Here is a 13,419-nt window from a genome sequence, read left to right as displayed (position 1 = left end):
TCGAAACTTGCCATTTAAAATGGTGGCTTCTCCGGCGCTCTCTCCCTTTTCTTCGATAAAAACGCTGCATATGTTCGTGACGCTAATATTATTATTATTGCGTTTCATCTGTAAAAACTATTTTTAATATTTTATACATAATATTACTTCTATCATAAATGTAATGCAATCACGTCCCAAGTTGGCTAAAAAATACCTTTATTTTGCAATTTTCGAGTGTTATTTTAGAATTATATAAAATAGATAAGTTTAATTCTAGCGATTTATGTAGCTACAAAAGAATTAATAAGAATGAATTAATTTAATCTGTTTCAAAGTATTCGAGCTGATGGATTTATCTGTTTCCCTGTATTATTTGGTCTGTGCCTTCCAAATCAATACTTATGGTTTTCCTGGTAATCGAATAAGATTAGAAGAGAAGTTATATGGATAATCCAAACGCATGCTTTACCTCTAAGCAATACCGGTACCATAAAAATTGTCTATTGATTTTTTATTTTGATTGATTGATATTGATGATATTTGGTTACTGGATATTGACCATTGCATAATCAACCTTTTTGTCTTTACTGTGAAAAAGATATTGTTTTTCTAGGAATCAAACCTAGCAATGTTGTTCTTCGATGTTATAGTAAAGTATGAAATTTTTTACGATTGTTATTGTTATTTATTTCAGATAGCAGAGATGCACGCTCATGCTGCTCCTCAAGGTAATTAATATTTAATCTTGTTTTTAAATAGTTTTTACCAGATTTAGGAAACAAATTAACAATTTAATTATTGATATTAAATAATTTATTTATTTTAATGTAGCAGGCATGTCAATTGTCAATTATCCGCCTCAACGATCAACGGTTGGTGTCTAACACTAGTGATATTTTAAATATTTCAATTTATTTGATTTACATACCGGAGTATCAGACTTCAACCCATCAGTAATGTCATAGACAAATTAAATATTTTTACAATGACACTTAAAAAAATGGACTAAAATTTCAGTTAAAATTTTTTTATATGAGAGATAAATACTTTTTTGTCAATTTTTGTTTATCGTCAAGTAAACAATCATATTGAAATTAACAGAGACTATTAATACTAATAGTAATACTACTTGTAACAAGTTTTTACAGTATTTTTTACTAAATATGTAATATAAAATGCTTGGACAACAATCGTCTATCGCTGAGTGCTTTCTACAATATTCATTAGGCCTTAGTAAAAGTCGAGACTTAGCGCGAACTTCGAATCCCCTATGTAAGAGAATACACAATAGTTTAACTAATCCAGGGAATCATCCTCAAACAAATATACACTACCGTTTAACAGTACCTTGATGAGGGAGTAGCGCATCAGATATTACTTCATCATCACGATAGCTGCGATTTACAGCTTGGCACATGGTTAGAGACCGTACGAACAAAAAAAAAACAAGAATAAATGCCTCTAAGAAACATTAAAATTGTATTCAAAATTATACATGAAAACTGATATACCCCAAAATATATATTTACATTTCATTAGGTGTGGATGAGGAAGTATGTACGAATATAATAATAATAATTAAGGCTCCTTTATTCTTTGAAACATGAATCCATATTTACAAAAGATACGCTCAAATTGTATACCAAAACAATTATAGCTTTTAGAGTATCAAGGACCTCTTTTCGAGTATAGGCCTCCTCAAACTGGCTCCATCTCTCTCTATCTTGAGCATTTTTCTCCCAATCTTCCCCACCAACTTCTTCAAGCTCGTCAGCCCAAGAAGGCGACCGATAATAATAACAAATAGCTATTTGCCAGAACATTGATAGTCGTCGTGTTACTATAATTTTCCGATTTTAAACGTGTTCAGGAGTTTGCAACCTGTAAAAAAATATTGTTTACGTATTGATTCGAATTCAGTTACGTGTTTCTTTTTTCAGGTGCACCAATTCCTCCGAATTATTATAATCCACCACCGAACGTACCTCCAACTTCACACCCTGCTTCAGCAGCACCAGCTAACACACCATTTGCATACCAACGGTATCCACCCAACTTCTACCCCGGGAATACACCTCGAATTCCCCCGTTCTACTCTAGCTTCAAAAATCTCAACTACCCCGTTCATGCTATTCCTAACAATTCCGCCCCAATAGTCCCCTTGTCTCAACCAGTGCAACCTGTTCCAGTTCAAGTACCTATAACACAAAGTGTTCCAATAGCAAGCCCACTTCCACTCTTACCTCAGCCCATTGTACCAAATGTTCTAATACCAAAAAATACAGCTCAGACAACAACCTACACTAGCAATGCATCCAGACGCATTTTTAAACGCAGAGCGCCTATAAGTGGATCTAACAGTTATAGTTACATCTACATATCTGGCTATAGCTCCGCTTCAGCTAGTGGAAACAAGTTAGGAACTATCTCTAGTGAAAACACAGCTGGATGGACTTCAGGATCTGGCCCAGGATTAGGATCTGGCATGAACACTGGAGGAAACACAGGAGAAACTAGCTCTGGCTCTGGTTCAGGATCACGCTCAGGCTCAGGATCTTGCTCAGGCTCAGGATCATGCACAGGCTCAGGAGCATGCTTAGGCGCAGGATCATGCTCAGGAAAAGACTCAGGTAAAGGCCCAGGATCATGCTCAGGCCCAGGATCATGCTCAGGTGCAGGATCAGGCCCCGGCTCAAAATCATGCTCAGGCACAGGATCATGCTCAGGCTCAGAATCAGGCTCAGGTGCAGAATCATGCTCAGGCACAGGATCATGCTCAGGCTCAAGATCAGGCTCAGGTAAAGGATCATGCTCGGTCGCAGGATCATGCTCAGGACCCGGGTCACTATCTCTGGATAGCGGAAGGAACTAGCTCTGGATTAGATAGACTAAATTTTGTACGATTTCTATCTATAGATCCGTATAAGGCTTTCAAATTCCAGTTATTGAACCAGTCATCCCCGGAATCGTACCTTACCAATCAAAGGGCAAACTGTGCATTTGCTTCAGTAACTACTTACAGATGCCAGCAGTCATTCGCAATCAATTTAGATTTTACTAACCCGACGTTTATAAGAAAGCAAGCGTTTTAAAAATCAATCTATGTATTGAACCAAAAATATTAATAAATCAATAGAGCAATTTTGTTGTTTTTATTTTACTGCACTTGGTTGCAACCCAAGTGTTTAAATCACTTATTTGTGACCATTGTTTTCACACAGAAAATCTACGTTTACCCGTAAATTAAGAGTTACTTTGAAAAACTAATTAAAGACAATTTAAGTAAATAAACAAATAATTGCTAAGAAAAAGCCGTAACTATAGATAATTACACATTTTGACGATGGATGTCAGAAGCTGTATCAGAATAAGAAATATTTACAACAATTTGGCTTTATCCCCATAGGTTCATTAACAGAAGAGGCTGCGGAACATCGGAACAAAGATTTTAGACGGCATAGCGAAAATCATTCCGGAAAATTTAACAGACAAGCCTTGAACCAAGATATTTTGAATAATTTATTATTGAGTTCTGATCCTTATCTAACCACGAATCGACATAAATTCGTGCTTAAGCATGAACAGATCCCAGATGACGTAAAACGAATGCTGATTTTCAAGACAAATGAGTACAAAGAAAATTTTGAATTTGTTCATGTTGATTGCCCTGACTACAATGATGATGATTAGATAATTTAATGCCTCTGAAAATATTTACAGATTTAAAAAAAATGTGTGCGTGTACTAGTGTACACACGTATGAAGTGAATGTTCTTTATGACCTTATTTTTCGAAAAGTTATCTACTATATGCAACTTTACAGAAATTGGTTAAATAAAGTTAAATTAGATAGATTTTATCGGCGTCGGGACGTGACGGCCCCATCGCCCACTGGTGAAATAACCTGTGACAGAGGTTATTTCACCATTGCAGTCAGTCAACCCCCTTCCTAGTGGGAGTGCCATGCTGTTGCTTTCGGGCTTCAGCCAAACGGGCAGGCACGACCGGGGCAGTACTGTCACTGTCTCACAGAAAACTGGCGTGAAGTGATGCAATAGGTTCATCTTATTGTACTAGCGTTTCGTGCGGTGAGTGAGACTCCCGGAGCCTATCAATCCCCCCCAGAATATGAAGATGCAGTTTAAACAGAGATTACCCAAGGGGGGTACCACACGTTTCCGCTGTGGAGAATCCCCCTCTGAGCGTCCATCATCGGAACAATCAGTATTCGGTGGTGGATGCACAGGCTGCCCTTCGTATTCTGGGGTGGGCAAAAACTGCGCAAAAAACTTTAACTTTAGGTTTCGATCTCGGGGCAAACGGAAGAATTTACCGAAGGTATCCCCTTCCACGCTCTCAGTGGACTTTACCAATGTTAGGGGGCTCAATTCTAATCTTAACACGGTTCACTTTCACCTCGAAACTGCGAAGCCGGCCTTATTCTTCCTTACTTAGACTCGGATATCCTCCCCGGCTGATACTTCCTACCTCTCGTACCCGGGGTACAAATTGGAACATTCATTTGTGCCGCGGGCGGATATCTGTTCTCGTCGCCTCGGGTCGCTTGAAGGAAGGGACCTATCTAGCCTCTGGCTGCGCGTAGACTGCGATGACCATCCGCGATTCTACGACTTTGCTTTAGCTTACGACCTGTCACAAATGGTCCCTGCGATTACGCGAATACCAGATGTGGATGGTCATAATGGGAATGGGAATTTTTGTCAGCCATCCATTACACCGCTGACAGGGAGGATGACTTGCTCGCCCACACTGCGAAGGAGAAGGCCGACCTCTTGGGCTGTCTTTTCACGTCCAACTCGACTTTGGATGACCGAGGGGGATCACCACCGACGATTTCGCGGTGTGATTATTCAATGCCGGAAATCACATTCCGGCAACGTGTTGTTCGCAAGGCACTATCTTCCTTGGACATTCATAAGTCGAGCGGGCCGGATGGTATCCCTCCAATTGTGCTGCCTACTTGTGCTCCTGAGTTGGCTACGGTCCTGACGCGCCTATTCCGGTACCTGTACTCGCTCGGCACTGTCCCGAAGTGCTGGAAGACCGCTTCGATACATCCGATCCCTAAAAAAGCCGATCGCTCTGATCCGTCCAACTATCGTCCAATAGCTATAACCTCCTTGTTCCAAAATAAAGGAATCCATCATTAATGGCCAGCTCTTGAGGTATCTAGAGGGCCACCAGCTGATTAGCGATTATCAGTACGGCTTTCGTCGTGGTCGTTCGGCTGGTGACCTTCTAGTATACCTACATAGATGGGCAGAGGCAATTGAGTCCAAGGGGTTAGTTAGCTAGCGGTTAGCGGTTAGTTTGGACATAGCCAAAAGCCTTCGATCGGGTGTGGCACAAAGCACTGCTCTCGAAGCTTCCAGCCTACGGGCTTCCCGAGAAATTATGCGACTGGATCTCCAGCTTTCTGGCCGATCGGAGCATCAAGGTCGTCGTCGACGGAGCATGTTCCGACCTTAAACCCGGGAATGCTGGGGTCCCACAAGGCTGTGTTCTATCCCCGACCCTGTTTCTTCTGCATATCAATGACATGTTGCAACTTAGCAACATTGCTATGCGGACGACAGCACTGGGGATACTCTTTACACTGGCCGGGCAGGTATTTCTCGGGCAGTTGTCGATGAGTACCGGAACAAACTTGTGTCTAAAGTCGAAACTCTACTACGTGGAGTCTCGGACTGGGGTAGACTAAACCTAGTCCAATTTAACCCCAAGAAGACACAAGTTTCCGCGTTTTCCGCGAAAAAAATACCCTTTGTCGCTACTCCTCTTTTCGAAAACACTCACAAACACACAACAACAATCACACACAAATACGGCCCCACATGGAATACTGTTCTCACCTCTGGGCGGGGGCTCCCCAGTACCAGCTCCTTCCACTTGACCGTATCCAACGAAGAGCGGTTCGAATCGTCGATGACCAATAACTCTCCGAGCGGCTTGATCCTTTGGCGTTGCGTAGAGATGTGGGGTCACTCTGCATCTTCTACCGCATTAACCATGGAGAGTGTTCAGAGGAGTTGTTCGGATTAATACCTGCAGCTGATTTTCATCATCGGACGTCGAGGCAGAATACAATATTCCACCCGTATCACCTCGACGTCCGCCATTCCACGACTGAGCATTTTTCAAGGCAATTTTTGCCACGCACCACCGCTATGTGGAACCAGCTGCCCACTGAAGTATTTCCGAACCAATTCAACTTAGGGTCCTTCAAGAAAAGAGCGTACAAATTCTTAAAAGGCCGGCAACGCACTCGCGAGCCCTCTGGCATTGAGAGTGTCCATGGGCGGCGGTATCACTTAACATCAGGTGAGCCTCCTGCCCGTTTGCCCTCTATTTTATATAAAAAAATACAATTATTTCATTTTACCTTATTACTACTAACGTTATTAAAGAATTTCATTAATTGTAATAGAATTATTACTATCATTGTTATCGAACCGGAGAACCACTATAAAAGAACGCGCCTTGGGTTTACTTCGTGGGTGGTGTGGAAAGAAGTAACTTTCTCATATCTTTAAAAGAGCACAATAACGCACATTGAGATTTAGCTAAATTTATCAAATTTTCTTGCGAGCTTTATTGCTGAGAATAACGTTTATCGTGGTTTTTATGTGTTGTCTCCAAACATTTGAATTTTTAAAGACGTATAACTCCCTACAACTTTACCTTAATCAAAACTCATAGAACAAAAATTGTGTAAAATGGATGCCGTAAAATAGCTATGTACCTACAAATGAATAATTGAAATCGAAGTCACATTTTATAAATCCCTAAGTCCTTTACGACCTTATATCAGCCAACTGTGCGCCGCGAGGTATCACTTTAAAAATCTGACCTACGCCCTGATGCCTAGGCGAGGTTGCCAATATTTTAATAGCGACAACAACATATAAGTACGGCAACGCCGCAAACGTATAACATGCGACTCATAAAGATTTATTGAATTATTTAAAAACAAAAGAGACCCAACAATGACGTAGTATGTTGCAACAATACTTACGTCCATATACTGGTCAATACAATCTTCCTAAATTTTCTCTTATTTTGAATTGTTATATTCTTACATAATTATGAAGTACATTATATATTAGCGGACGCTTAACGGATCCATGAAGCTTCTTATGTTTTCACGTTATTTTCACACGTATATCATTTTTCTAACATATTTTCACTGTCATAATTTTAATTTAAAAATATGTGTGTTAGCTACGACGCACGATTGGAGTTTACTCCTTACGAACGATAATTATGATGTATATCGAATAGAAAAAAGGGTAAATGAACGCATCTGCTAAAATGATAAGAGAAACAAACATATATCTGTAATTATTCGGATTATTTATATTACTTCAATAAAGCGTATTACTTAAAGTATGTTACAAAACAATATAAATAATAATAATAATAACAATAACAATTGTGTTCAATTTATACAAATCCAATTTTAGAGAGAGAATGAGATGGAATCATTCTTTTACACGTTCAATCCTACAGATATATATGTGTGTCTCTTTCTACGTAACGCCTCAACTTTTCGTGTTACACTTGATTTTACTCCTCATAAAATTTTCGTACCGGGCCTTATAACTCAAATCGTTTCTTAAGGAGTAAACTCCAATAATATGATCACTTGAAAATGGCTACTGTCTCCATGAACGTACACCAAATACAATTATTTACACAATTGTATTGTCTTTGGTTCGATAAACCAACACTAGCCAATAGCTGTCAGAATTTAGAATATAACATGTTTCATCAAAGTTACTTCAAAATAGTTAAATCGTTTGTAAATATAACATTGAGGTTTTAATAAGTGTTATTCTAAATTATTTTGGTTTTTGTTATTATTACGTACATTCAATGTCTAGCTTTGAACGAACGTTTCACGTATATTATGAGAACGTTGATAATGGGGATCAAACGAAAAAACATTGAAATTCTGGAATGGGCTATTTAGCCAAATTTTAAAAAATTATATTATTTATTGGTGACTATTGATTTTATGCAATTTTTGATTATTTCTGTTAAGTATTGGCTTTAAAAAATTAACTCATCTTTCTTTCAAAAAATAAACTTTCGGTTAGGTTAGGTTCGGTATACTGCGACAGTTATATTGCAATCCAAATTATTATTCATTTAATTGTACAGTGTATTGTGTTATATTAGCATACTTGCATTATTGAATCAGGCAACGCTTATTCAAGCTCCATTTTTATGTAGGAACCTTAGGAGAAATAAGCGAAATAATCTTTTTAATGTAGCCACGACTAATTTATAAATATGGACTATAAATATTTGTCATAAAAGAGGTTTGTTTCATTTTACTGATCCTAAACTTTATTTACACGAATATGTTCTAAATAATAAATCTACAATGACACTAAAACACATCAGAGCCGTGGAAGCCATGACTGTTATATTAAGTTGACTGTTTAAAAATGAGATCTTAATCAGCTCTAGCTTTTGCCATAAAGCGACCCATATCATTTATAAAATAGACAAAAAGAAATTAGTAGACCCAGATAATAGATAGGTTTGCTTTTAAGTGATAAGGGGTGTCCACCTTAAAAAATATTTTTGTTTTTGGATAAAAAAAACTGTTTATTATGTGGTATTAAAAAATACATACAACCTTTTATTTTCTCTACGATGAACCCCTATTTTTTATTAGTTAATTAGCAGCTTATGACTTGAACTCCGAGGTTTATATAGAGAAAAATTCACAGAAAAACCTAAAAAGTTTTCATTCCGGAAAACTGAACATTCTCTGGGGTAGCATAGCAAAATGTACGATGTTGGTATGTACTAAAAAGTAAAATCACATTAAGGAGAAACAAAGTTTGCAGGGGCAGCTAGTATTAACGAATACCAAGGTAACACTGAAAATGTTAAGAAAATGAAATGTTTAATTGTTATAATATATATATATATATATATATATTAGATAGATATAAGTATTTTTTAACTATAAATATAACAAAACATAAATAAATATCGCAATACCAATAAATCAATTTGTTTACTTATAATATTGTTATATCAACCAGAGATATAAAAGTATACAAAGTAATGTAATAATAATGATAACACAATTCCCATTTTATGAAAGTTAATATTGACCAGAGTAGGTACGTACCTAAGTACCAATTGCAATATCTTTCGCCATTGTCATTATTTATCATTATCATTAGTCGAGGGTATCGAAACATTATTTAATTTTACCTGGACCGGGAGAGGCCTACGCATCCTGTAAAACAACACAACCCTACACATACAGATAAGTCTTAACCATTCGAATTTAGCCATGACTTTAAAAATGAAACGGAAGATGTTAGAGCTTGGCAATTATTGTCAATCGATTTATATATAAAGAGATCGTGTGCAAACTGTAGTACGTTTGCTGATTACTGCAATGATGTTTCTAAATCATACGTGTAGATTTTATAGAGCAAAAAAGCGAATAAAGAACCTTGTGTAATAAAGTTTGATAGAATCGGTGGCAAATTTAAGCAGAGATTTTTCCCCTAAGAACCGATATAAGAACATTGTCATAAGCTAAGTTGAGATCTAAGAAAGTAATTACTACTGACTCGTTACTTGAAAAACCTAATTTTATTCATTTCGTCCGTAGTGAATATTCCTAAGCTATCCACTGTGCTTATAATTTTCCTAAAACCCAATTGGGACGTTGCTATTGGATTTATACTAGGTTTTTTGCTGTTTTCATTAACACAGAAGAAAGTACATTAGGTATGTAAGAAGAAGGATCATCTGCTGATTTATTGTCTTTTAAAATGGGGATAATAGATTGAGTGATCCAAGCCTTGGGAATGCACCCAGATTTTCTTTTGAAATCTCCTCACACTAATTTTTTTCAGCCTGTTTTCTTGCTTTTATTGCAGCTATACATTCATGATCCCACAGGGAAAGGAATTTGCGAGCAGAACTTAGTTTTATTGCAAAAAGATTCATCGGCAGCTTCCATCCAAACCTGAGAAAGAATTTCGGCGGAGATCTGGCTACCTACTTGAGAATAAGTAGGTACTAGTTTTCTGCTCTACTCTTTGATTGAATAATTCCCAATCAGCGTTGTTCAGTCGCATGGATCACTAACACGAGTTGGCACCCCAGTGTTTAAAATACATATACAATAAGAATCTATAATATCAGATAATTGATCTCCATAATAGTTGGAAGAAGTGCTTCCCCAGGATTGGTGTTGGCAATTAAAATCACCTAGGACTAAGAATGGCCTTGGGAGGATGGAGAACGGTTGATTAAGATGATAAAAAATATTCACTTTGGGACGATTAATTGGGACGATTTGGGAAAATTAAATAGACACTATATAAATTTTATGTACAATAGCAACGTCAACAAACAAGTCATCGTTGAATGAGGGGAAATTATTTTTTACCGCCAACACCGCCATAGCCGCCAGGTCTGTCGGAAAATAACATAACCTGGAATTCGAAATGTCAATTTCGGGCGAAGCTGTTTCCGACAGAGTTGAGACAAATGGTTCAAATTTATTATGCAAATGGATTAAATCATTTTTATTGCAGATAACGCCTCTGCAATTCCACTGGATTATTTGTTCGCGTTCGCAACGCATAAGATTGCTTTTAATTAAGTTAAGGAAGCAAAAGTTGGGCGGCGTTGTTCGGTTACATTGTTGTCAGAGTTAGAAATGGCTTTTATTTCAGTCAAAAGTTAGATTACATCAGAGATAGAGAACATGGTGTCATTATTGTTAAGGTTACTGTTTATTAAAGGGACACGTTAGAAGGAACTGGAGCATCGTAGTCCTTTATCAAATTGAAGTGCTCTGTTTTATTATATCCCAGTCGTTTTAGTTTGGGGGATGTTGGTTTAGCAAATATTGTTTTCTTATAAGATCTACTACACGACGGAATCGAGGGAGAGGAAGGCGAGACAGTTGGCACAGGAGAATTAGGAGTATTCTATATGTCTAGAAACCGGATTATGCACTTTATTTGCTTATGCGTAAGATACACATCTCTGAGCCATATATAATTTAATTTTAGTCTGCCGTTCATATTCTGGACACTTTCTGTTTGTAGCAAAGTGTAGACCAGAACACAGACAGCAAGATGCGGCATCATCTTCTATGTTGTGTGTCTCAGTATGGCCTTGGCCACACTTGTAACAGCGGAGCCGAGAGTTACAATTAGACTTAGTATGACCAAGTCGGCAACAAGAATAGCACTGAATGGTATGGGTATGAGAAAAGTTCCACGGGCAGGGCATTGCAGCAGACAAATACATGTTTAGGTAGGGCTTGACCATCGAAAGTAATTACAAAAGTCTGTGATGGCTTCCACTCAAGAGGGCTGCTGTTACGCATTTTATAATTTAGTCGTCTAATTTTTATAATTCCTCCGCTGCCCACAGGCAGTGAGATACTGTCCAATATCTCTTCGGGAGACCATACCGCGGGTACTGCTCGTACCAGGCCCATTCGGGTCACATTAAATGAGGGAATAAAAACTTTGTAATGATTTTTTGTCAGGCAAGGGTTATTATTAAATTCATTTGTGGGAATGATAGGGAAATTCAGTTCCTGCCTTTCCTTTTGATGCTACCATTTATTATGTTTTTAAAAGAATATTTCTTGAGAAAATACCCAAATTGAACGGGTTGCAGGGAGGGGATGTCAGTATCTGAAGAAACTTTTTGCGCAAAAAAACAAATGGACCTATGTCATAGGCCTCATAAAACATTCGGCCTGTAGGATTTTTGTAGACTGATAACCGTGTGATGGAGGTGTTGGGTGTTGTTGGGTAGTAACAGTTGTAGTATCTTCACGGTTTACTTTGTTCTGAATACTATCTAGAGCGTTAGCGTTCTTAAGTTCAGTATATATTGAGGGAATTTCAATTTCCAGTATTTGGCACGAACAATCAGTGTCCTTTTGTTTGTTCCGACGCGTCGGATCGAATCTTCTTTTCCTTTTGTTGCAGAGTTTGCAAATTTTTCACAGTCGCATTCTTTTTCGGTCACTCCGTTGAGCCACAACTGTAACTACACTCTACTCGTCCAGTTTAGAAAATCTATTTTCTATTATAATGTTACAGGCCTTACAATTATACAATTATATACAAACTGACAATTATAAAAGTTAAATTTCACAAGAAAAAACACTTTTTCTTTAATTGTCTTTGATATTACTATACTATATGATATAAACAAACCTCTTTTATGTCAAAGATTTGCGTATTTATAAACTCGTCTTGGGTGCATTTATAATTCTTCCGAATAACCGTTGGCTGATTGCAATAATACCAGTATACTAATATATAACACTGTATCTGCAATTAAATAAATGAGAATATGAATTGAACAATATAGCTGTCGTGTTAAGTTAATTTTTTTTAAGCCAGCTTAACAGAATTTAAAAATATATAATTTTATAAGTTCCATCATTAAGCCAATGGTTTTAAAAAGCCATTGGAGAAATTCAAATGTATTTATTATTGAATGAATGTAAAAAAACCGAAACCATAATAACGTATAATACGACTAAACAAAGGGGGAACGCTGCCAGTATCAAGTAAATGGACTCCTTTAAATGATATATTTTAGTTATTTAAAATAATCGTACCCTATGACATTTTTACCACCTTTATCCACCACCTTTACCACTCCATACTATCTAAAGAATTATATAAAGATTATAAGTAAGTATGTAGAAATAATAAACATAATAACTTTTAGTTATTAAACTATATTTTTAAGGATTTTCCTTTCAGGCTAAGCATATGTCAGCCATCTATCACGACTTACTTGTGAAATAACTTTAAGAAAAATCGCTTTTCGATGTCGGAAAGATTGGAAAATTCTGAATTCTGGTACGTATATCGACCCAAAGACAATGTTGAAGTGTTTTTGATGTACGTTGACGGAGACTTGAACTATCTTGCAAGTGACCGTTTTACTTTATTTATGCTCTCTTCAACACTTATGAAAATATGCTGGAAAAAGGAGGAGCAGCGCCAACCAGATTCATGCATCTGCGTCAATCGAGTAGCCCGCGATATAAACGTGTACTGTATACACGCACACACGTGCATCCACACCCAAACATGTCACGCACACATATTTGATTCACTTTTATTTTGTCCTTTTATTTAAGTAAGGTATTACCGACCACTTTAGGGCAACTTTGACATGTGATTATGAAGGTGGATGTGTTATTTGTTTATTTTTATATGTACATTTTGAATATGTTGGATGTAAAAACTTTCTTTAAATTATTTCAAAATAATGTTAATTTAAAGGTGTGTGTATCTTAACTGACCCTTTTGGCAAGGTTCCGAAGATACCGGCAGTTACCGGTTATTTGTTTGTTCTGTCTCAAAATCCGTATAAAAGCTCGAC

At 37.2% G+C, this 13,419-nt stretch overlaps 1 protein-coding gene and 1 long non-coding RNA gene across 4 annotated transcripts in view; one reads left to right on the top strand and one right to left on the bottom strand.

Annotated features, from left to right (window-relative positions):
- The window catches only part of LOC123715806 (cell wall protein IFF6-like), a 37,762-nt gene that overhangs the window by 13,453 nt on the left and 10,890 nt on the right, over positions 1 to 13,419 (top strand). The window contains exons 2-3 of one of the 3 annotated variants that reach the window (XM_045671123.1): positions 677 to 710; positions 1,923 to 2,865. The exons of 1 other annotated variant lie outside the window; for it this stretch is intronic. In XM_045671123.1, coding sequence (XP_045527079.1) covers positions 677 to 710; positions 1,923 to 2,854 — 966 coding nt within the window. In that variant the 3' untranslated portion in view covers positions 2,855 to 2,865. Of the gene's footprint in view, positions 1 to 676; positions 711 to 1,922; positions 3,125 to 13,419 lie in introns of those variants that run through there. One more of the 3 variants, XM_045671124.1, reaches the window with a different exon arrangement.
- LOC123715810 lies at positions 1,513 to 13,009 on the bottom strand. The gene is made up of 3 exons (XR_006754481.1): positions 12,826 to 13,009; positions 12,234 to 12,350; positions 1,513 to 1,863 (listed from the first exon to the last, which is right to left on the bottom strand). It is a non-coding gene; the product is annotated as an uncharacterized LOC123715810 (long non-coding RNA).

The sequence above is a fragment of the Pieris brassicae genome, chromosome 10, assembly GCF_905147105.1.
Source record: "Pieris brassicae chromosome 10, ilPieBrab1.1, whole genome shotgun sequence".
NCBI lineage: Eukaryota > Metazoa > Arthropoda > Insecta > Lepidoptera > Pieridae > Pieris > Pieris brassicae.
Note: the sequence above shows the minus strand (reverse complement) of the source record. Positions and strands in the feature narration are given on the sequence as shown.